The sequence below is a fragment of the Mustelus asterias genome, chromosome 23 (assembly GCF_964213995.1).
Source record: "Mustelus asterias chromosome 23, sMusAst1.hap1.1, whole genome shotgun sequence".
NCBI classification, from domain to species: Eukaryota; Metazoa; Chordata; class Chondrichthyes; order Carcharhiniformes; family Triakidae; genus Mustelus; species Mustelus asterias.
In genome coordinates, this window is record NC_135823.1 from 45,014,194 (window position 1) to 45,040,052 (window position 25,859).

Consider the following 25,859-nt stretch of genomic DNA (forward strand, 5'->3'; position numbering starts at 1 on the left):
CGGGTCCTGGGTACGTCAACCAGGCTGGTAAGGAGATCCCCGAGGACGACTTCCGAGGGAATGAGAACATCCTCTCGTGGGGAGTAGCATTGGTTGCCGTACACAGGAGGGAGCGAATGGAATGAAGCGCATTTGGAAGGACCTCCTGCCAACGGGAGACTGGAAGGCCCCTGGACTTCAGCGCCAATAGGACAGCCTTCCAGACTGTAGCATTCTCCCTCTCCACCTGTCCGTTACCCCTAGGGTTGTAGCTCGTGGTTCTACTAGAGGCAATCCCGTATGAAAGCAGGAATTGCCTCAAGTCGTTACTCATGAACGACGAGCCCCTGTCGCTATGTATGTAGCAGGGGTACCCGAACAGGGTAAAAAGATCACTGAATGCCTTAATCACTGTGGCAGTCGACGTGTCCGCACAGGGGACAACAAACGGGAACCGGGAGTATTCATCTATGATATTGAGAAAATAAGACGTTCCGGTCCGTTGAGGGAAGGGGGCCCTTAAAATCCACACTCAGCCTCTCGAAGGGGCGAGTGGCCTTGACCAATTGTGCCCGGTCCGGTCGATAAAAGTGCGGTTTGCATTCCGCGCAAATCCGACAGCTTCTCGTTACTGACCTGACATCCTCCACCGAGTAGGGCAGGTTGCGGGCTTTTGTGAAGTGGTAGAGTCGAGTGACTCCAGGATGGCACAGGTCATTGTGGAGGGCCTTCAAGCGGTCCTCCTGCATGATAGCGCATGTTCCGCGCGAGAGGGCATCCGAGGGCTCATTGAGCTTCCCTGGACGATACATAATATTGTAATTATAGGTGGAGAGCTCAATTCTCCACCGCAAGATCTTATCATTCTTGATCTTGCCCCTCTGCGTATTACTGAACATAAACGCCACGGATCGTTGATCCGTGATCAGGGTGAACCGCTTCCCCGCCAGGTAATGGCGCCAGTGTCTGATGGCCTCCACAATGGCCTGAGCCTCCTTCTCCACCGCTGAATGCCGAATTTCGGGACCTTGAAGGGTGCGGGAAAAAAACGCGACGGGCCTGCCTGCCTGGTTTAGTGTGGCGGCTAGGGCGAAATCCGATGCATCACTTTCCACCTGAAAAGGGATGGATTCATCCACCGCGTGCATCGTGGCTTTCGCAATGTCGCTTTTCAAAGCCTTGAAGGCCAATTGGGCCTCCGGCGTGAGTGGGAAGGTCGTGGACTTGATGAGCGGACGGGCTTTGTCCGCGTAGTTGGGGACCCACTGCGCATAATAAGAAAAGAAGCCGAGGCATCTCCTCAGTGCTTTTGTGCTAGCGGGCAAGGGAAGTTCAGTAAGGGGGCGCATACAGTCTGGATCAGGGCCGATTACCCCGTTTTCCACCACGTATCCAAGGATAGCTAACCTGCGCGTACGGAATATGCACTTCTCCCTGTTATAGGTCAGATTCAGGCGAGATGCAGTGCACAGAAAGTTTTGGAGATTCGTGTCATGGTCCTGCTGGTCATGGCCGCAGATGGTGACGTTATCCAGGTACGGGAAGGTAGCCCGCAACCCGTTCTGGTCCACCATTCGGTCCATAGCACGCTGGAAGACCGAGACCCCATTGGTGACACCAAATGGAACCCTAAGAAACTGATATAGACGACCATCCGCCTCAAAAGCCGTGTATTGTCGGTCCTCTGGGTGGATGGGGAGTTGGTGGTAGACGGACTTAAGGTCTATGGTGGAGAACACCCGGTACTGCGCAATCTGATTGACCATATCAGATATGCGCGGGAGAGGATACGCATCCAGCTGCGTATAACGGTTAATGGTCTGACTGTAGTCGATGACCATCCGGGGTTTGTTCCCGCTTTTAACCACCACGACCTGCGCTCTCCACGGACTAGCACTTGGCTGTATGATCCCTTCTTTGAGGAGCCGCTGAACCTCAGATCTGATAAAGATCCGGTCTTCAGCGCTGTAACGCCTACTTTTAGTAGCGATGGGCTTGCAGCCTGGTACCAGATTCTTAAATAAAGGAGGTGTGGTGATCTTCAGTGTGGAAAGATTGCATGCGGGGCGCTTTGGGCAATTTGGAGGCTGCGGCTGATTCCCTACTGCCAGTGAAGGGAGTGGCCCACCGTACTGTAGGATCACACTCTTCATGTGGACCATAAAGTTTAGTCCGAGGAGAATTGGCGCGCAAAGGTGCGGCAACACAAGGAGCCTGTATCGCTCGTAAATTGTGCCCTGCACCTCTAGGGTTACCATACAACGTCCTTGGATCGGTACAGACCGGGACCATGATGCCATAGAAATTGTCTGTTTGGCAGGTAGAACCCGGAGTCCACACCTTTTTGCAGTGTCAGGGTGAATAAAACTCTCGGTGCTCCCACTGTCAAACAGACAATACACAGTATGACCATTTACCTTGATGTTCATCATCGAACTGTCAAGCCTGTGATGCTTTGTGTGGTCCAGAGAGATCGACGCCACCGTTGGCCCCCGGGCGTCACTGCATGCAGCCGAGGTTGATACTGAGGACCTCTGCTGGTCGCTCCTGGTCGTCGTCGACCATGATGGCCGCCCCCATGAATCGCACGTGGGTGAGGGCGCCAAGCGTAGCGACTCCTGGTGGTCATCCTCCTCCTCCGTCAGCCACGATGGCGCCGTCCTGGATTCGCACGTGGTCGGGCCTCACGGGTACTGCGACGTCGAAGGAGATTGTCTCCGCTCTGGAGGGTCACAGGCTGCACTGCCGTTCTTGGGCTTCGACCTGCAAACTTTAGCATAGTGCCCCTTTTTACCGCACTGGCTGCAGATCGCCATTTTTGCTGGACACTGTTGCCGTGGATGCTTGGCTCCTCCGCAAAAATAGCATCGCTGGCCACCTGGAGCTGCCGCCGTCGTCGGGTCGATATGGGAGCGCGAGCCCGTGGGGCGAGGAGGGATTTGTGCTTGCTCCTGCCATGTTGTCTCCGCGTGGTCTTCGGGGTACAGAGCCAAGCTTTTCGACGCTGCCTCCAGCATCTCAGCCATCTCCATCGCTTGGGTCAAGTTGAGGTTCCCTTTCTCCAATAACTTAAGCCGGATGTACGAGGACCCTACCCCTGCTAAGAACGCATCTCGGGCGAGGTCGTACATATATTGCTCAGCCGACACATCTTTGCAGTCGCAGCCCCTGGCAAGCTGCAAGAGCTCATTGGCGTAGTCCTCCATGGTTTCGCCCGACTGCCGACGTCGTGTAGTGAGGAGGTAACGAGCGTGAATCTCGTTGGGTGGTCTCGTGTATCGTTTCTTCAAGAGCTCGATGGCCCTCGGGTAAGTGGTGGCCGCACGAATCGCAAGATAGACCGTGTCGCTTACCCTCGCGTGGAGGACCTGGAGTTTGTCGTCGTCCGTAGTAACTGCTGCAGAGGCTGCCAGGTAGTCCTCAAAACACTTCAACCAGTGGTCGAAGTGGTTAGAGGCACCGACCGCACGTGGGTCCAGCGTCAGATGCTCTGGTTTCAGCATTTGCTCCATACTCTCTTTACTGTCGAGAGTTTTGTGTTTGTCAATAAAATTGATGCGCGACAATCAAGCACGAGGTACAAGGCTTCAGCGATTGAAGGCTTTTATTGACAAACAATGGAACTATCTAACACGAGTACACCAATCCAGACTGGAGGGGTCCCGCCTGAGCAGAGGGTCTTATACCTCTCCCCAGGAGGCGGGGCCCGACCGGGATGTGCCATAACAACATCCACCACAGGTATATTAATCCCACAGTGTAAACACCCTAACCCAACAACATTATAACAACCCCCACAGTGGCAACACCCTAACCCAACAGTAACATTGGAATAACCCCACAGTGGTAACCAACGATGGTTCACCACAGTGACTGTGTGGAGTTTGCATGTTCTCCCTGTGTCTGCGTGGGTTTCCTCCGGGTGCTCCGGTTTCCTTCCATAGTCCAAAGATGTGCAGGTTAGTTGGATTGGCAATGGTAAATTATCCCTTAGTGTCCCAAGATGTGTAGGTTAGATGGATTGGCCATGGTAAATGTATGGGATTAGGGGGATAAGGCAGGGAGAGGAGCTGGGTAAGATATTCTGTCAGAGAGTCAGTGCAGATTCAATGGGCCGAATGGCCTCTTTTGCACTGTAGGGATTCTATGATTCACAGATTATGTCAAAAGAGGAGTTATTGTCAATTCATTGCTTAACTGGGGATTGAGTTGAAAAATGAAATTCATGCCAGTAAGTGCATAGATATATTTTGCTGAAAAACAAATCCCAGGAATTTTGCTATGTGTGGATGTACACTTGGTGCTGCAGAAGAGCTAAGAGATTTGGGATTCTGATCCACAGGACATGAAAGAGCATCTCAGGTTGATAGGTCTATAATAAAGCCAACAGGTTTCTAGATTTTAATCACAAGAGATGTAGAATGTGAGAAACAGAAGATAAAGATAAGCCTGTTTCAAAGTTTATTCAGGCCTCAATTACAGGTCTATGTCTGGTATTGGAATCCATGCTATAGAAGGACATTGAAATGTGAGGGGCAACAGCACTGGTTTACTCACGTGTTACCGGATATTTGGAAGTAAAAATATGAAGACTTGAAAAATTGAGCCATTTTATGAGAGAAACATGTGGATTGTGGGGTAAGTGGTTAAAAGTGCTTAAAATTATGGATGGACAGGACAGGGTAAATCAAAGCAATCACAAGGGCTCTTGAACAATGGGCCAAATATACAAGTGTTAATTGTAAGATTTTGAATGGAGATCAAGAGAGACATCTTTGCACAGAAAATTGTGAGGCTGGGTGGATTTTACTTCCAGGATCCATGGTTGAGGAAGAAAGCATGCCAATGTTCAAGATGGGATAGGTAAATAAGAGAATATAGGAGATAAAGAGATGTGGGAATAGTGTGGGTAAAATGTCTTAGAACTATTTGCTTGCAAGAAGGGTAAATGCCAGGTGCTTGGGTTGAAAGTTTCCATTTTATAACTTCCATGTTATCTGTGAAAGTGCAGAAATAAAACACTGACAGGGGTTCAATGGGCTGAATGGCCTCTTTCCACCTGTGACATTCCATTATCCTGTCAATATTGACAGTGATAATTGTGAAACACTTACGCATTGCTGTTCTATGGTACATTATCACTTTAGTTTCTGCTTACAAAGCTCTTACAATTCAAATCAAAGTATGTTTCTTGTATGTGGTTTCATGAGGCATGAAATGTACGACTGTAATCCATTGCTCAATGTATCTGACATGCTTGAAAGGAATAAAACTAGAGAATGGTCATTTACTAATCCACAACGCAACACAAATGCTATTTTGCCCATCTGTCCTTTTTCAGTAAGCATAGAAACAGCAGTGTTTTAGCCACTGCACTAAATTACAGATTTATCTACAGCAGAGCCTAAGTTGCAGATTTATCTGAATATATCACTTATATTTTCTGTCAATCAATAAAAGCTTTAGCTTTCAGCATGAAAGCAGCTTACTTTGTTACCTCCAGGGACAGACAGCTCTGTGTTTTGCTACCAGTGCATTCAGGCTGTTAATCTGGTGACTCTTGATCCATTACCACCCATTGGGCAATGTAACCTATTTAGCTGTGGATAAAAGCTGTTTTAATGCTTTCAGATTTTTTTGGCCTGAAACTAGGTAGCACTGTATTAAGGACATGAGGACATGACCCTCAGTACCTTTATTCAGTTCTGTGAATAGCCAGGGAGGAAACCATATTGATCTGAGAACATGGTGATTTCTATATTTACTATTCCTTTGTATCATCTTGGTTCCTGGAAGTTGAACTGTTAAGGTTAACAGATGCTTAGTTTTATGTAAGAAAACATCTTTGGTATGTGCGGTTCAAAGTGGAGCTTTTTTTTTTAAGATTAATCTGAAAAATAGATTAACCTCCTCTTCATTCAGTTAAGGTAATGGGGCTGATTTTTTAAAAATTACTCCATTCTTAAAGTTGCAAAGCCAATGTGTAGAGTGTAGAGGGCAAGTCCTTAATCCACCTCCTTGCTTGTTCCAAAAACCATAGAACCATACAGTACAGAAGAGACCCTTCAGCCCATTGAGTAACGTAAAGTAAAGTTTATTTATTCGTCACAAGTAAGGCTTAGATTAACATTGCAATGAAGTTACTGTGAAATTCCACAAGTCGCCACATTCTGGCGCCTGTTCGAGTCAATGCACCTTACCAGCATGTCTTTCAGACTGTGGGAGGTTTATTCAGTGGGAGTTCAGAGAAGAATCTCCCACAATCTGTGCACTGCAGAGGCCACCAGCATGAATATCATTAAAACCTAGACCCCGCCCCATCAGAACCCTCCCCCTCGGCCCACCACTATATGCCTTGCCCTCTTGGCAATGCCTCACGCTTGATGAGCAGTGCCAACGTGCACCTTGCCCCTTGGGCAGTGCCAGGGGGACCAGGCTGACATTGCCAGGGTGCCAATGCCCAGGGGGCACCCCACCAACACCCCGCATGTCTGACCCTCTTGGGGGGACCCCAATTGTCCCCCCTTCACTCCAGCAGGGTAGGGCTGCTAGCTCCCCGAAAGTGACGAACTACTCTAAACCCTGCTGGAGTGAAATACTCTGGCGGGAGTTGGGGGGCGGGGGGTGGGGGGCGAGGGGGAGATGCTAGCGGGCCCAGATACTTCAGTCCCAGGCGCACTAATCACATTTAAATAACATTAAAATCCCCCCCTGCATACCAAATACCTATTTCCGGTGCAGAGTTGACAGTGCCAGGAACCTGGCGTTGGGAGAGGCACTCGGGGCTGGTGCGCATTGCGCTAATCTGGCCCCGCTGAAATCTCCCGCCTAGTAAATTAGTGCAGTGGGGTGGGAGAATCGCCTCCTTGACCTTAGCCAAAAGGCCGATTTTTGCCTTCAGATATAAATAAGTCCTAATTTAATTTGTAATGAGTCTCAAATGCAAATAGCATTTAGTTCTCTGATCATTTGTATAATTATTCGCAACTCCCGATGCAAGTGTGGAAGGATCTAGTGATGATGCAAGTAAAATTTATGGGCTGGATTTTCACTACTGAAGTAGTTAGCACGGGTCAGGAAATTTCCGCACCTCCAACTCTGGAAGTAGATCCTTGGTAGCCATGTTGACGACATGCGAGTGCCAAGGTGGGCTGGTTAGAAAGCCCGCTCGGTTCTCTGGAACTTCAGTTATTTTAGACACTGTTAGGCCCTCTAGCCCTCACCCTGCATGCTACCATCATGTCAGCTCATATCTGACCCACTCCCCATTGTCCCTCATACCCTATGCCACCTCTATAACCACTCATCTAGTATCCACCATGGGCAGAACTCAGGAGCCATGTGGAAAATAAACTTCTAATAATCTAATTTTCACTACTGAGGTACACTACTTAGCTGTCGTTTGTGGACACTTGATAGTGAAAACAACTCCCATTCAAGAAACTCATTCAAGTCTTTTAAATCTCCTTAATCTCTTATAAAAATAAACAAACTTGTATTCACATTCAACATCAAAGACAGCTAATTATTTAATAGCCTCCTAAAACTGTCAATCAAACTGAATTCAGAAACCCTTGCTGAGGTAACTAGCTTTTGAAACTCAGCCATTCATTCATAATGACATAATAGGATGAATTTTATGGGGTGGGGGAGAATGGACATGCTGTTCGCCCAAGACCTCACTCTATCCTCCAATTGAAGAGTCGGTTGTAGAGGGAATAATTTTAATAAAGGCGTCCCTGCAGAAATATTACTCTGTGGGTGGGCTTAACAAGCTGAGAGTGTGATTTCCAGTCCTTAGTGGAATGAAGTCCCACCCTAGAGAGCTTCTAACCATTCTGGAAGAAGATCGCATGGATGTCAGAGTGAGGTGAGTCTAGACGTTTTGGGCAGAGTGATTGTCATCCAAAGGAGGGATGAGGATGGTTGGGTTTTAGAGGCTAGGGAAGGCACAAAGAGGGAATACAGTTTTTGGAAGGTGCACATAGGACAATCCCCCTCTACTGAAGGTGGTAACCCCCCCCCTCCCCATTTCCTTCCATCTGTCAGAAATGGGGTGGGACTTCCTCATATGAACCCCGCCAAGCATTTTTAATGATCCATTGGTCCACGGGAGCCTTCCCAACTCTGCAAAAATCTGGCCCTCTGTGTAAGTGAAATTTAAAGGGAAATTTAAAGGCCAGTGTAACAATGGGCAAAATTACAGAAAACCTGTGGACAGCTTTAAAGGTCAATGCCAGAGCTGAAGGGACAGATAATTTGAATGTGGCAGGAAAAAAAAATTGAACACTAGATGCAGAAGAATGAGTCTACAGACACTTGACAGAAGAGCTCAGGAGATAACCCTCATTGTTGGTGATAGTTGAAGTTTTGCAGCAAGAAGGGCTTGTGGAGAGGGTTGCCCTCTGTGCCACCCCACAGTACCATCATATGGATTAGCACTAGTGTACGTGCTGCTTAATTTCAGACCAAAACTGACCGTTACAAGCACAGGCACAATTCCTTATAAGCATATGGTATATCTAACGCAGATCCCAGGAAGACAGATCTCCAGTTCATTTCTGATTAAGTTTACAGAAATAGTCGATGGCATCTTGCTGCACATGGTCAAAGATGTAAGCTGCTCATATTCTCCCATGCAGTACTACATCAAGCACAACATGCTATAGGGAGGTGGTGGTGTGCTGGTGTTGTCACTAGCCTAGAGACCCAGGGTAATGCTATGGGGACCTGGCTTTGAATCTCACCACGGCCAATGAAATTCGAATTCAATAAGAATCTGGAATTAAAAGTGTAATGTGGATTGTCGTTAAAAACCCATCTGATTCACAAATGTCCTTTCGGGAAGGAAATCTGCCATCCTTACATTGTCTGGCCTACAGGCAGCCCCCAGACCCCACATCTATGTGGTTGGCTCTTGAATGTACTCCAAGGGCAATCAGGGATGGGCAATAAATGCTGGCCCAGTCAGCGACACCCAAATCCCACATGAATGAATAGGAAAACAATGCTGAGATTGTGGTTTGTCCAAAAATCATTTGAGCACAAGAACTGGTCAACAACTTCATCATGACGTCACTGGGATGTGCTGCTGTTGCTCCCTATGGAGTGCTGAGCCTAGTTTGTGGCAAAGCAAAGAATTTCCTACCCTTCTCTTAACAATCTTTGTAGATACAGAGTGAAGAGGGCCTGACCCTCCATAAGACTCCTCAGCTTTCTCTGAATATGAGAGCTTCCAGATTCCCACTGTCCAACCCAATAACGGGAGTATGGGCCAACAATAAATAAATATAACTGGAGTAAAAGATCCAGTGAATACATAAATACCACAGTTTTGGGGAGGGGGCGTTAGAAAAAAATAGAGAAAAGTTAGAAGAAGAGCCTTTTAAAGCTCTAAAATACTTATTTGGAAAATGTGCACAATTTTTAAAGGCATTCCTGCTCAGGGCCTGTCCATGGATGTGCAGAAAGATGTGTAAGCGAAGATGTTGGTTTGGAAGTTCGTGAGAGCTTTCCAGACCAGGCGCACACATTTCAGCAGGTGACTGACTGGCAGAGCACCTTGGCAACAGCACAAACACTGATTCCAGCTGCTGACACAGTGTCTGCAGGGCTGCCACTAGAATCCCGGAAAGATCACGATGGGAGATTGGGAAAATCCCATGGAATTTCATGGCTCATTTTTCAGCAACCTCGATAATGAAACTATAATGCAGCTAATTATAACCACGATGAAATTCCTCCCCGCCCGGAATGGACACTTCAGATAAGCTGCTCTGCGACAGGCAATGGAATGGGGCACTAAACTGCGATGCCCCCCCACACAACAGGATTTCCACAGGACATCATGGCAGCTCATATAACATTTGCAGAGGTGGAAACTAACCATTTGCTCCAGTCTCTTTGCTCAGTATCTGAACCAGTCGATGTTTTGCTTCCCCTTCATTTATCATAGAAATCATAGAAACCCTACAGTGCAGGAAGAGGCCATTCAGCCCATCGAGTCTGCACCGACCACAATCCCACCCAGGCCCTACCTCCATATCCCAACATATTTTACCCGCTAATCCCTCTAACCTACACATCTCAGGACATTAGGGGCAATTTTAGCATGGCCAATCAACCTAACCCGCACATCTTTGGACTGTGGGAGGAAACCGGAGCACTTGGAGGAAACCCACGCAGACATGAGGAGAATGTGTAAACTCCACACAGACAGTGACCTGAGCCGGGAATCGAACCCAGGTCCCTGGAGCTGTGAAGCAGCAGTGCTAACCACTGTGCTACCGTGCCGCCCCCATTTTATGTTTATTGTATGTTATTGTATGTTTGAATTAACAGAACAATTAAACTTCTTAAAAGATACAACGCTCATAAACTAATACATTTTAAATAGTTTGGATATATACATACATATATTTTAAGAAACTCATCCTGATAAAGTTCTACAGACTGCCTCATTGAAATATAATTGGACAGCTATCTGTGCAATTACATTGGTAATGGGCAGCTCACCCACTTTGAGAGCCTCTTATAAGATGTAAGCTTCAGAAAAAAGTACATTCTAATTTCTTTTTGTCCAAAAAAACGTATACTGATAAAATTCTTCAAGATGCTGGCCTTGAAAATTCATGGGATTTTCCCAATCTCCCACTGTGATCTTTTGAGGATTCCGGTGGAACCCCTTCTGAAACGATGTAAGTGGCTGGAATCACCTTTCCTGGGGCTCAGTCAGTGCTCTCTCAGTGTGGCTGATTAGGAAAGCCCACGTAAACTTCTAAACCAATGCCTTTTTAATGGTATTTTCTCCTCTTGTTTCTTGGGTCACCCAATGCCAACTACCATGCCTGATCAAGAGGGTGCCTTATGTTTTGTAGAAGAGTCATATAGACTCGAAATGTTCTCTCTCTACAGATGCTGCCAGACCTGCTACACCTATCCCGCATTTTCTGTGCTTATTTCAGGATGCCTTACGAGTTCCTTTGTCAATATTGTTCCGATCAATGTGACGGAGTCCTCAAGGTGGGCCTCTGCTCACTTGCCCTACAGTGGTAAGATTGAGATGCTGATCGTTGTGGCAAATTTGGTTTCTGTCACGGGTTCAACATGTTCCACCACACATATACCGTGGATATTGACTGGGACCAAGATTCGATCAGATGAGTATTGGGTTAGATATCAGCCTGAGGCCTGTCGGTTTTTAATCACTCGAGACTCATTAATTGACTACATAATCACATTGGTGATGGACAACTTGCCCACTCTCAGGGCCGCAGTTCCAGTGGGTAATCTGCAGAGTTCTGCGATGTGCGGGCATCAGGTAAAGACAGTTACCACGTTCAATGCATTTCTCATTTCGGACAGATCAAGAGTTGCAGATCAGGTCATGTTCACTGGGTAAATTCAAACACTATAGTACCGAATGGGGAATAGGTGCGTGAAATTTAAATACAGCAACATTCAAATTTATAGGGATCAACAAAATTTAATCAACGGAAAAGATTTAATTTTCATAGAATAATAGAATCCCTACAGCGCAGGAGGTTATTCGGCCCTCCGAGCCTGCATTGACAACAATCCCACCCAGGCCCTACCCCTGCAACCCCACATAGTTACCCTGCTGGTCCCCCTGATACTAAGGAGAAATTTTATATGATCAATCAGCCTTACCCTGCACATCTTTGGAGTGTGGGAGGAAAACGGAGCACCCGGAGGAAACCCATGCAGACACGGGGAGAATGTGCAAACTCCACACAGACGGTGACCCGAGGCTCGAATTGAGCCCGGATCCCTGGTGCTGTGAGGCAGCAGTGCTAACCACTGTGCCACCGTGCCACCCTTCACCAAGTGATAAGCCCAGTATTCCAAATTTTTGAGAAGAGCTTTTTGTTATATTGACATATTTATGATACACAGGTTATTTGCAATTACAGAGAGAGTTCTTACAGAGCTCAGTGCATCTTGTTAGCACAGGGCATTGAGGATGTACAGAATCTGAATTTCCTCCCACAGTGAGAGGGAGGGGTTGAATTGGAGGGTGTGAATACTCTTCAAACCTCTTCAAATTTGAAGCAATGACTGGTTTTCTGCCTTTCCAGAAAACAATGGATGGGATCAGGGACTCCAAAAAGGAATCTCAGAACTACAAGTAATAAAACCAAGATTTGACTTATCAGACTGTCTTTCTGCCACTTTGGTGACAGTAGGAGAGTGGAACAATTGGGCAGGGTCTTCTTTAGCTCGATCATTGTCTACTTTCACATCTATTCCAGTTTTCCGATGTCCTTTCAGCTGGAGATGAACAGCACCCACCCAAATACAGGACACGGTTAAATGAAGTGATCAGATTGATGGCAAAGGCTACATATTTGCTGGAATTTTACCGGCACACCCGACTTGTAATCGGGGCGGGCGAGGCTCACAGAACGGTATTCCCTGTTGGCCTCGGGCGGGATCTTATGAGCCTCGGGCGGGTGAGGCGGTAAAATTCCGGCAATTGTGTCTTCATTGTCTCGGCAACACTGCGTGCTAAGAACATCGATATAGAATATGTACAATTTTGCACAATCCCACCCAAACAAGCTTCCGAGAGCAGGTGGGAGCGTCAGCTGTAATCCACAGGGAAAAAAACGTTTCTCAATCAGCAACAGGTCAATCAGCAAGCTCAATATCTCTGGCTCTACCTAGACACCTTCAAAGTGGCGAGTCCATGGAGGAGGGAAATCCTGCCATCATAATTTTAATGGTCTTCACAATGATTTAATTGCGAGTAAGTAATATGACTTACTGGAGGTCTGTTGACGAACCAATAGGCCTGTTCCTGGCAATCTAGTACAATACGGTCCGACTTTCTCCGTTGCTTAGCTGCCCTGTTCATCAACATAGAAAAGGAGAAATGAATCAATTGACCAATTTGGCTGTATCGGAGCACACAGGCTATGTAGAATTTACAGCACATAAACAGGCCATTCAGCCCAACCCGCATGTACCAGTCATTATGCTCTGCTTGAGCTTCCTCCTATCCCTCTTCATCTAATCTTCTCCTTCATGTAATTACGAGCTTCCCCCAAAATGTATCTCTGCTATTCACTAAAGCAGGAAGCAAGAAGCACGCTTTCAGTAGGTTAGAAAAGTAAAGTATCCCATGGCTGGAACAGAATTAGACTGTCTGCTGACGAAAATAAGGGTCCCAATTCCTTGTCTGAGGCTCCCACTTCAAGAACAGTTTGCCCTGAAGATGGCCACTAGCTGTTCTCAGTAAAACCAAACTTTGGGTGGGATTGCCTGCGCCTTACAAAGTCAGCTTTTCATATTTACGTTGTGGACGTAGAGGTGGTGTGCCCTTCTCAATCCCACACATAAAAAAGAAACTCAATGCCAATGTCCCCACCCCTCCCCCAACACTAACACTACTGACCCTGGTTTCCTTGCTTGACTCCTGATCTTTTCCCCCTTCCCCCAATTCCGAATCCTACTCTCCCTCCCTCCGCTCCTTCTCCCTGGGCTCCTCTGGAGAGTAAAGGGTTAACTCTAATGATACCTACTGAGCATGTGTGGAAGGAGTTATGTCATAGTGATGTTGCTCACTGAGAGGAGATGAGCGTGAAGAATCTCAGAGTAGCTCCAGCTACTATCTTAGTCTTAGTACCTTTGTAAATATTTAGCATGTAAATAAATGTTTTTGAACTAAAGACCACTGCTTCCAACAGGATCTCTTACAGAGTAAGAAGCCTAAGAATCCCAAGATACAGCCACAGTAACAGATGGTGGCACCAGTGACTACACCCACAGAGAAACAATAGAGAACAACAGGAAAAGCCTCAAGTGAAACCCAGCAATAGTGCAGAGCAGTGGGTGAAGGACTTCGAGGCCAAATCAGCAATCACACCGCAGACAACCAAATAATGAGGACAATCCAGCGATTGGCAAGACAAACAACCCAGGAACAGTCAACCTCGAGCCATTGTGAGAAATCGCTACCACCTTGCCCCTACCAGAGTCAATTCAAAATATAAAGGGCCTCAGACAGGCTGAATAAGGGGAAAATTGGCAAATATGTTTTACCCGGTACCACAATGCCTGGGTAAGAACAAAGATAAAATTAGCACTTTGTTATATGCTGTTGGGAGCATAGCAGATGATGTGCTGTCCAGATATGGGGTGAACAAAGGGACAGCTTCCTATGAGGATGTCATCAAAGCCTGTGACTCATACTTCAGTCTTCATAAAAACATTTTTAGAGGGTGAAATTTAATTGGTGCCGTCAAAACAGGGCAAAGGGATCGAGTTATTCATCAACGAATTGTCCCACCAACCACATGTTTTGTAAATCATTATAATGACACATTACAGGTAAGTATATGTCTAGAATTATTCTTTACTTTCCATTCATGTGATGGATGAGCTTGTTTGTTGGAGCAAAAACACTTGAAGTTGAGGGATACATTAATGACACCCACCCATACCATTAAATAATCACTCAATCAACAGCCTCTCTTCCCAACCCCACTCCCCCACAGCAAGCCCCCTTCTCAAACCCTATCCCCAAACTCACTCAATTAACAGCTTCTCTTCCCCTCCTCGTCCAGCCACTTCTCCCACTCGGACAGTGTTTTGACCGATACCTGCCATGTCGTGTCAATGCTCAGGCTTGTGTACTGCTAATCACCTTCCCGCTGCTCGCTGCTCCTCCAATCACCTGCTGTTCCTCTCCCACCCTTGCTGCAAATAGGAATGACTGCATCTCACCAGTGAGCCTATTAGCAGCAAGTATGGGAAAGGAACAACCGGTGATTGGTGGAAGCAGCGAACAGCAGGAAGATGAGTAACTGCGCATTGGCCTGAACCACCAGAGACACTTTCATTTGGGAACCCCAGGACCACAGAAAGAGAGAGAGGGAAAAAAATTATCATCCTTGAAAATTTGCCACGATGCAAATAAGAGAAAAATACCGCCTTGAGACACCCCCCCAGCCCCCCCCCCCAAAAAAGGTCCATCCCTGCTTTTATTTTGGGTTGTTCTCAAACAGCTCAAGTGCAGAGAGAAATGATGTGGTCTGATGATTGACTGTTTTGAAGGAAAGATCTGTCTTCTATTACCTGCTGTGTCCTCCACCTTGACAGCAGTAAACATTCTACTGGCGATTTGCAGCTAGAAAGCACATTTCTAAAGCCTCAGTAACACTTGAATAGTACACAAGAACATCAGTAACTCACAATACATAATAGACCTCCGGGTCAAAAATCTAAGTGTACTAAGGACAAAAACTGCGATGTAAGCAGAACTTTAATTGGCTCAGGTCCACCTATTGATGACCTGACCCATTCTTGTATACGTTCGACAGCGCTTTACATTTCTTCGCTCGTTTGGGAATGGCCTAGTGGTATTATCGCTAGCTATTAATCCAGAAAAACTCAGCTTGGAGACCCGGGTTCGAATCCTGCTGCGGCAGCTACTGGAATTACATAGAAACACAGAAGATAGGAGCAGAGGAGGCCATTTGGCTTCACCATTCATTACGATCATGGCTGATCATCCAACTCAATAACCTAATCCTGCTTTTTCCCCATAACCTTTGATCCCATTCGCCCCAAGTGCTATATCCAGCCGCCTCTTGAATACATTCAATGTTTTGGCATCAACTACTTCCTGTAGGTAATGAATTCCACAGGCTCACCACTCTTTCAGTGAAGAAATGTCTCCTCACCTCCGTCCTAAATGGTCTAGCCTGAATCCTCAGAATGTGACCCCTAATTCTGGACTCCCCCACCATCGGGAATATCCTCTCTGCATTTACCCCGTCTAGTCCTGTTAGAATTTTATAACTCTCTATGAGATCCCCCCTCATTCGTTTGAACTCCAGTGAAAACAATCCTAACCTAGTCAATCTCTCCTCATACATCAGTCCCGCCATCCCCGGAATCAGCCTGGTAAACCTTCGCTGCACTCCCTCGAGAGCAAGAACATCCTTCCTCAGAAAAGGAGACCAAAACTGCACACAATACTCTTGATGTGGCCTCATCAAGGCCCTGTATAATTGCAACAACACATCCCTCTCCTGTACTCGAAACCTTTCGCAATGAAGGCCATCAAGTCATTTGCCTTCTTTACCGCCTGCTGCACCTGCATACTTAATTTGAATTCAATAAACAATATCTGGAATTAAAAATCTACTGATGACCATGAAACCATTGTCGGAAAAACCCTTCTGCTTCACTAATGTCTTTTAGAGAAGGAAAACTGCCGTCCTTACCTGGTCTGGCCTACATGTGACACCAGAGCCACAGCAATGTGGTTGACTCTCAACTGCCCTCAGGAAACTGGGGATGGGCAATAAATGCTGGCCTAGCCAGTGACATCCATGTCCCACGAATGAATTAAAATAAAATGTTCCACTGCGGTATCACATTTTTCTTCTTTAAATCCAGTTTGTGTTTCTGTGACCTATTTATAAATAGAGCCAATTTTACAACACATTCCCAGCCTACCAAGAGTGCAGATCAGGAAGCCATGAAGTACTGGTCCACAAATTCCCAATCATATTGGTCCTAATTTATCTGCAGTCATTTGAAAATGTTCACTCTCCCTTAATTTGGATACCTGAACCAAGAGCCTGATGTCATCTACAAACATAATGGGTGGGATTTTACGGCCTTGCTCGTCCTGGAATCATAAAATCCCGCCCGAGGTCAACGGACCTTTCCATGGTCCACCCCTCGCCCGCTCCGATTCCCGTGGCGGGCAGGGTGGTAAAATTCCCACCATCATTACCAAAAGTATCCATCTCCATATTACCAATGTACAATGCAATCCAATGATAGAACCCAGGTGAGGTACTAGTGAAATTTCACTGGTCATTGTCCAAACAGTGCATTTCCTCTTTATCAGCATCTTTATCTTTTTGCTATTTTACCACGAGTTCCTTGTGCATCGAACTTCCTTGAAAAATTCAGATGTGGAACTTTGGCAAATCTTTTCTGAGAATCTCTATTCACTGGATATTCTTCATCAGGGGGATGTGTTGTTGCAATTATACAGGGCCTTGGTGAGGCCACATCAAGAGTTTGCAGTGTTGGTCTCCTTTTCTGAGGATGTTCTTGCTCTCGAGGGAGTGCAGTGAAGGTTTACCAGGCTGATTCCGGGGAAGGCAAATGACATGATGGCCTTCATTGGCAAATCTTTTCTGAGAATCTCTATTCACTGGATATTCTTCATCAGTGAATTAGTTACCTAGTATTGCCTCAAAAATATTCCGTCAACATTAGGATGTTAACAAGTCATTGGTTACATGTCGAGAGCATTTTACTGCACATCTGTACGGAAAATGCTCCCATGGCGGCAGTCACAGTTGATAGAAAGTAGAGTGGCTGTGTTTGTTGGAGATCACAATCATCACTTCAAAAACTTTGCAGTTCAACTTCCTTCAGCTATGTCATCAAGAATCTTCCCTCCATCTTATGGTGTGGTGACAATTCTACTGCTTTCAGTTCCATTTTCAACTCCTCTTACAATAAAGCAGAATCTAAGGAATATCTAAGCTTGGATAACAACGGGCAAGTAAAGGCACTTGTACAGCCAGGCATTAATGGCCTGGATTTTTATGGTCCTCTCCTGGCGTGTTTGAAAGGGGGGGGGCTCATAAAATCCAACAAGTGGCCCACCTTCGGGCCTACTGATACCCTTAAATGGCCATTTAATGGCCACTTAAGGGCCTTAACTCACCCTCGCTGCTATAGTGCCCATGGCAGGTGAAGGCTCGCACCATTTTCCTCTACCACTGCCTGTTAGCCAATCCTCAATCCAGGACAATATGTTGCCTCCTAACCCATGTGCTTTTGTTTTGCTAATTAAGCTCTTGTGGGGGACTTCTGAAAGTCCAAACATTGTCCATCAACTCTCCTTTGTCAATTTTCTTCGTAACATCTTTGTCAAACATTATTTCTCATTCATGAATCCATACTGACAAGGCCCAATCAGATCATGATTATCCAAGTAACTCTTTATCATATCCTTTATAATAGATTCCAGCATTTTACCTACCACTGATGTAAGGCTAACAAGTCTGTAATTCCCTGTTTTCTCTCTCCCTCTCTTTTCAAATATTGGGATGACATTGACTACCTTCCAATCTTCAGGAACCATTCTAGAATCTATAGAATTTTGGAAGATGATCACCAATGCATCCACTATCTCTATAGCAACCGCTTTCAAGACTCTGGGATGCATAATATCAGGTCCCGGGGATTTTATCAACTTTCAGCCCCATTAACTTCTCTAATACAACCTTCTTACTCATACTCATTTTCTTCAACTCCGCATTCTCCCTAGTTCCTTGGGTCTCTCCACCTGGAGACTTCCTATATCTTAATGAAAACAGACACAAAGTAATCATTTGGCTTTTCTACCATTTCTCTATTCCCCATGATGAATTCTCCTGACACTGCCTGTAATGGATCCACATTTGTCTAGGCCAGATGCTTCCTTTCTACAAACCTTACAGCAAGTCAGCCAAGTTTCCATGGGTGGGACCAACTGACATTTCACTTGGGAGTCAGGGAACACAACATCGTGTAAAATCCAGTCCAAAGAATTTTGGACAGGGTGATGCGAACAGGGGTTTGTCCCCAATATTTGAAAATACAAAGCCCCCAACACCTAGTCGTCTATCCAGGGGTTTGTGTCAACATGACAGATGGTACATACTGGGGACAAAATGTATGCCTGCACACTGTCCATCATGGTAGATGCTTGGATCTCCAATCTATGCCTGGTGGGCGGCTGGCCCAACCATGTGTGAATTCAGGTAAGTTAAGATTGTGCGGAGCTGAGACTTATTGCAACACATTGTCTGAAGAAATTGTCATGAGAAATTATACAGAACAACTTTAAAACCAGTTTATTTTGCCTTTTGCCTGGACTGAGGTAGCAATGAGAGACTGAGGGTCTCTGAGTCCATGGGAAATTTGTCCCTCTGTCCACAGTCTGAGATTGTGAGAGCAGGTACCAGATTCTCAATGGACATTTTCTTGCCCGCAATGTTAAATTAGCAAAAGGAGGCATTACAGGTTGGAGGAAAGGAGATTGTTCACAAAATTTGAGAAGGATGGGTATCAAAGCAATGATGCAGCCCCTCAAAGGATTTTCAAGCTCTGCAATTCCTTCCTAAAATCTCTACATCTTTCTACATCCCTACATCTATCTCCTCTTTTACGACACTCCTTAAAACCTACTTCTGGTGAAGCCAGCTCTTAATCACCAGCCCAGTATCTCAAGTGACTGCATTAAATTTTGAGATACGGTACGGCGGCACGGTAGCACAGCAGTTAGCACTGCTGCTTCACAGCTCCAGGGACCTGGGTTCGATTCCCGGCTTGGGTCACTGTCTGTGTGGAGTTTGCACATTCTCCTCGTGTCTGCGTGGGTTTCCTCCGGTTTCCTCCCACATTCCAAAGATGTGCGGGTTAGGTTGATTGGCCATGCTAAAATTGCCCCTTAGTGTCCTGAGGTGAGTAGGTTAGAGGGATTAGTGGGTAAAATATGTAGGGATATGGGGGTAGGGCCTGGGTGGGATTGTGGTTGGTGCAGACTCGATGGGCCGAATGGCCTCCTTCTGCACTGTAGGGATTCTATGATGAGCTGCATCAAAGAGTCAATGGGTCCGATGTTCCAGCAGGATGTCTGCATTCAAGATCATTTCCCCAAACAGTGCCACCTGTGGCTGTCAAAGTTACTTTCGCTCAATATTTCTGCCGTTGGCTAATATGCAGTCGGCAGCCATGAGAGTTTTTTTAACTTATCACTCACTATATTGGCAGGGTTGCCAACAATGATTAAATGGATTCCAGGCTTCATCATGACTTGACCACACACTCCTGCAACTAGTCAACCAACACATCCACCCCAGTGATGCACTTCCTTCCTAGGCCAATTGGAAAGCAACAGACTCATTATCCAATTGGATTCACTTCCTGTACAACTTCCAGCACAGCTCCAGCCACAATTTGGCTCCCATTTGAGACCGGCTGTAAGTCTTGTGTAGGCAATGCCAATTAGCATTGAGGAACCCAGCGCCAACATGACACAGAATTGTGCAGGGTTTGGAATCCATCCTTTCTTGCATGGAATTGGTGGCCAACTCCAACCACGATGCCCTGCCTGATGGCTGATGGATTCAGAGAATCCCTACAGTGCAGAAAGAGACCATTCAGCCCATCGTATCTGCACCAACTCTCCGAAAGAGCATCCACCCAGGCCTGCCCCCTCCATCCCATTCCCGTAACCTCGTGTCCTGTGCCATGGCCAATCCATCCAACACATCTTTAGACACAAAGGAACAATTATATGGCCAATCCACCTAACCTGCACATCTTTGGATTGTGGGAGGAAACCGGAGCACCTGGAGGAAACCCATGGGGAGAACGTGCAAACTCCACACAGACAGTGACCCAAGGCTGGAATCAAACCCGGGTCCCTAGCGCTGTGAGGTAGCAGTGCTAACCACTGTGCCACCGTGCCGCCCATAAACCACTGTGCCACCGTGCCACTCATGTCAGCTTGGGTTACATGCTGCCTTTAAGTGGTGCAGGCTAGCTTTAACTGGCACTTGCAAGTCACAATTTTGAATTATTTGGTGATTCATGCAGTCAATGAACAAAGTGGTTAACACTGGCTGCATATGGAAATCATTCAGGAAGTACCAAGTTGGCGTGCTGCCTGTATTGCCTTGAACGGTTGTGGATTAAGTATGCATCACAATTCCTGCTCCTGTTTTTGGGGAGCGTCCAATTTATCCCCCTTGTCTATTTCTGTGAGTTCTTGCATGGCTGCTTGATTTGGACCTTGGTTTTTTGCCTAATCTTTTTGACTTGTTGTAAAGTTTGCAGCAATCCTTTCAATATTGCTTTGCTTTCACTGCACCATTAAACTATTCTGCACCTCTTTTCGAGTTCAGGAGATATCTAATTATGTTGATGTATCCTCTGCCAAATTTTGCTTCCGGTGAATTAAACCCTCCATTAAATTCCTCCCCAAAGCAGAGCATCCAGAAATGGGAATTTAGTAATTTGGGGGTTTTGTTTCTCAGCGTCCCACTTTTGTAGTTATTAAGCTGCTGTGCATTTTTTAAAAAAAAACAACAGCCACTAAAAAAACATATTCCGCCCGTTAAAAATAAAGATGCTGAAGCTGGTGTATTGCCTTCATCAGCAAATAAAATAAATGCTGATTTCACTTCTATGCTAATCATGTGGTACACAGGCTGGATCCGGCCATCTGTCACTATCTGCCCTCATGTCCCACTGGCAAAAAAAAAACAGGTTGATAGCAGTACACAGCAACAAAACGGGAAAAAAAGTATCTATCCCTCTGTGATATCAAGAGCTCCCAGGCATTTCTTGGATTTGAGCTTGTATTAGTAAATACCAACAAGCAATATCATTACAGGATGTGTGCTCCTGTCCTGCATTTTGTATCAGGCTCTGTATTGTTCTAGACGTAGCAAGAATCATATTCCTTTTAACTGAGATTTGAGGTAGAGTCCACAACACCATAGGAGTCTCCAAAGTAGCAATATTTACCCACAAAACTACTCGCACCCAGTAAGAACAGCAAGCGTTTTGATTTATGAACTGGTAATTCCATTGCCTCTAGTTTCGGGTGCACAAACAGTTTAACAATTCAAAGTCCCACCCAGATCTAGCAAACAAGACACAGTGACAAATTTCTTCTTTAGCTTGTAAGGAAAAAAAAAGTCTGACTTCTGATTCTGTATTAATATCATAATTTAAACAGGAGCAATATCACAGCAGACAAATCTACAGTTTAATTTTGAGAAACAGTGTTAAGAACTCCTAAGAATGATTCCCACCCACTAACTGCCAGCCCCCCCACGACCCACCTCCACACCCGCCCCTCGAAAACAGGATTTGCTGACTAAATGCAATCTTGCTTGCTTGGATCACTAACACCAAAGCGGACAGAGCTTTTCAAATAAAATCCTGCAGTGTGATTTTTAATTTTGTTCCAGTCTACGCACTCACCGACCACCCACCCACCCCCAGATACGGAAGCAAAGCGAAAAATATTTGCTGATTTTTGACAGAGAATAGTTGGGGAGAGCATAGGAATGTAAAAACATAACCGCATCTAAATGCATTTTCCTCTCCTTCACTTTACACCACCATAAATTCCAAAAACTTTAAGCTGCAACTGAAATCAATTCATTCTCAATTAGAAAAAAGAAAATGAAATATTCAAGTTCTCGCTTATTAATAGAGTCATAAATGCACCTAGTCAGTGCTATAGTATGAAGAAAATATCACAATGATAATTTTAAAAATGTCTGGAATTATACAAGGAATTTATATTTTTCTTTAATCTATAACAATATAGATTGCATCTTTATAAGTCCATTCATAGCAAAGTAAGTGGTTAATATAAACAAGCAATATTTTGTTTTTGAGTTACATTTCTATAGTTCCGCATCTATTTATAGTATGATGGATTACCATATGTTCCTTAATTATTCATAGCAATGACATACTAAACCTGCATTCTAAACACATCTACATTGGCAGTACAATCAATCTGTAACTATTTCAGGTTAAACTGTTTTGTATGCATTAAGACGGTGTACTGTTACCCTGATAAAATACAATTTCTAAGCTTTTCCACTAATGTTTATCACCAAACCAATCCAAAAACCAGACAAGTAGGTAGAACTAATAAAAACATAATTAGTCAGAACTATAGGGACAGTGCAAACAGGAATAGGAAATGTCACATAAAGTGATAGAAATAGAAACGTCGGACTAACCTGAGCTGTTCTCTGGCTTGCATTACCACAAAATCCCAAGAATGATTGATCCTCTTGTGTAGTAGATTGTAACTGTCCTGTAGGAATTAAACATTTTGAAAGGGATTTAAAAACATTTTTTTCCCCCTAAATCACAGCCAGTTTGAAAATAAGGATGCACATGCAGTTATGTTGTCTGAATGGACTGCTTTCAAAATATATGAAATAGTGCTGTTCTAGCTAACAGCGTGATCCTCTGCGAACATGTGCCCAATTACACTCTACAACTAGAATGCAAAAGGAGGTTACTCAACATTATGAACACGTCCTTCTGTAGAGAGCTTAGGATAGGTTTGCAGCTTGTTTCCACAGATTAAGGTGCAGTTTAAAAAAAAAAATGATGAGTACTCCCCGGAGGTGATAAAACAGTTGACAAAAGACGGAATGACCTATTTTCTTTTTAATGGCTTCTCATTACTGAAAGAACTTTCATAATAAATAGGTAATCAGGGAAATAAATAGTTTCTCAATTTGTTAATGGGAAATTCTGGGAGCCGGCATTTTCCCCAAACTTTGTTTTAACACTGTTTATTATTCAACTGTATTTACTGAAGGGTAATTTTACACCATTGTGCTGTTGACACTGAGCCGCCCCACTGGGAGCTCAGATCGGAAATTCAGACGCATACCATACACAAGTACCACGTGTCCAAATCTCCGAGATACACAGCAGACAAGCAATACACATTGGAAAATTGCCCCTGTTAGTTCAGATTTACATTAATCAGCTGCAGCTTTATCACTCTGTTCAGGTAATAATTAAGACCTGGGTATTTCTGGACATTTAGTCTATCGCCTTCCAAAGCCACGACCTCTGCCACCTAGAAAGGCAAGGGCAGCAGTTGCGTGGGAGCACCACCGCCTGCTAGTTCCTCTCCAAATCCCACACCATTCTGACTTGGAAATATATCGCTGTTCCTTCACTGTTACTGGGTCCAAATTGTGGAGCTCACTCCCTATCAGCACGGTGGGTCTTCCTACATCACATGCACTGCAGCGGTTCAAGAAAACAATTCACCCACCACCTTTTGAAAGGCAATAAATGCTGACCTAGCCTGTGACATGGATATATATATATAATATATACATATAAAAATAGTCCTGCACTATGCAAACAGAATACACGTTAATGGCTATTATATATTAAACTGACATCTAAAGCTAGAGCAGCACCAATTCTAATATTCAATTAGCAACGAAAATGCTACTTTGACTCTGTAAATTAGAGCAACTCAGAGGCAGTGGGGTGCAGATATTTATTGAATATGTTGCTATATCTACTTGACAGTGATGAGCTCCTGGCACTCGCCATTAGAGATGTGGATAAAGGGGCAGGCAAGAGGGGTTTATGAAAGTGCTTCAGATTTTCCAGGATAATATAGTGTTATGAGCATTTCTGGCAGCACTGAGCAAGGCTCAATAGAGCTTTACACCCCCATGTAGGGTCCTGATGTTGGATGGCTGAGCCAATTCTTCACTGGGTACATTCATGTTTATACCCCTCACACTTGAGGAAGTGAAGGTCGGGGGGGATGCATTCCAGTGGGAGTAACAGGGATGGACAAGAGTAAAATCATTATTGGGGGTAAGAGTATGGGAAGTCATATCAATGAAAAGAAATGTCACATAAAGTGATTACTATAAAATTCTTTGCTTTGCCAGCTGCTTTGGCATTTACTACATCATTTCTCAAGTACTTAACATTTAGATTGCGGTGTAAATTCCAGTGGATTGCAAATATTTATGTCTTTTAATGGGCTTATCAATATATTGCAGAAAAATCTAATGATTATCTAGTAATAATTCAGGGCAATGATGATAACCCACTAACAAGTAATCATTAAAATATTGCTGTTTGCCAATTATAAAATGCTTGTGGGATATATCCAGATTGCTCGTGTGACTGTGCTTGCATGAGTGAGTGTGAGTTGGAGAGATCATTTTGTCTTGGTTCCTGGAAATTAATTAGGCTTGGAATGGAGGGAAGGCAGTGAGGGGAAATGACACTGCATAATAGTGGTCATGTTGATTAATGTGGCTGTCCTTTGTGGCACTTAATGTGTTGGGATTTTTAAAATATTCACTCATGGGATGTGGGCATTGCTGACTGGCCGGCACTTATTGCCCGTCCCTCGTTGCCTTTTAACTGAGTGGCTTGCTCGGCCATTTCAGAGGGCAGTTGAGAGTCAACCACATTGCTGTGGCTCTGGAGTCACATGTAGGCCAGACCAGGTAAGGACAGCAGATTTCCTTCCCGAAAGGGCATTAGTGAGCCAGATGAGTTTTTCCTACAATCAATAATGGTTTCATGGTCATCAGTAGATTCTCAATTCCAGATTTTTTTTATTGGATTCAAATTCCACCATCTGCCGTGGTGGGATTTGAACTCAGGACCCCAAAACATTATGGGTGGCACAGTGGTTAGCACTGCTGCCTCACAGCGCCAGGGACCCGAGTTCATTTCCGATCTTGGGTCACTGTCTGTGTGGAGTCTGCACATGCTCCCTGTGTCTGCGTGGGTTTCCTCTGGGTGCTCCGGTTTCCTCCCACAATCCAAAGATGTTCAGGATCGGTTGATTGGCCAGGCTAAAATTGACCCCAGTATCAAGGGAATTAGCAGGGTAAATATGTGAGGTTACGTGAATTGGGCTGGGTGGGATTGTCGTCAGTGCAGACCCGATGGACCGAATGGCCTCCTTCTGTGCTGTAGGGAATCTGTGGATTAGCTGAGTTTCTGGATTAATAGTCTAGCGATAAGACCACTAGGCCATCACCTCCCTGTTATGGTCGTATAGTGTAATTGTAATGAGGTTAGTGCGAGCCGATTGATTAGTCTCGCTTGATGCCCAGGTTAAACGGTATATCTCCAGTGCCGCGGGGGGTGAGGCTTTTTCTGATTCACACCAGTCCACATGTGCTTCAGTCATATGTCTGACGTGGGGGGAGGGGAGGTGGCGTGTCCCCCCTCCACCCTCACCCCACCCCTCCACATGTTGGGTGTGCCATTTTTAAAATCAGTTATTATTT

The 25,859-nt window shown here is 45.1% G+C and overlaps 1 protein-coding gene across 1 annotated transcript in view; it reads right to left on the reverse strand.

Moving 5' to 3' along the window:
• The window catches only part of rgs11 (regulator of G protein signaling 11), a 93,408-nt gene extending 70,543 nt beyond the window's left edge, over positions 1–22,865 (reverse strand). The window contains exons 1-2 of the mRNA XM_078240418.1: positions 22,794–22,865; positions 12,767–12,848 (exon numbers count right to left, since the gene is read on the reverse strand). Of these exons, the coding sequence (XP_078096544.1) occupies positions 12,767–12,848; positions 22,794–22,816 (105 nt within the window). The 5' untranslated portion in view covers positions 22,817–22,865. The remainder of the gene's footprint in view (positions 1–12,766; positions 12,849–22,793) is intronic.
• Between the last annotated feature and the right edge of the window lie 2,994 nt (positions 22,866–25,859).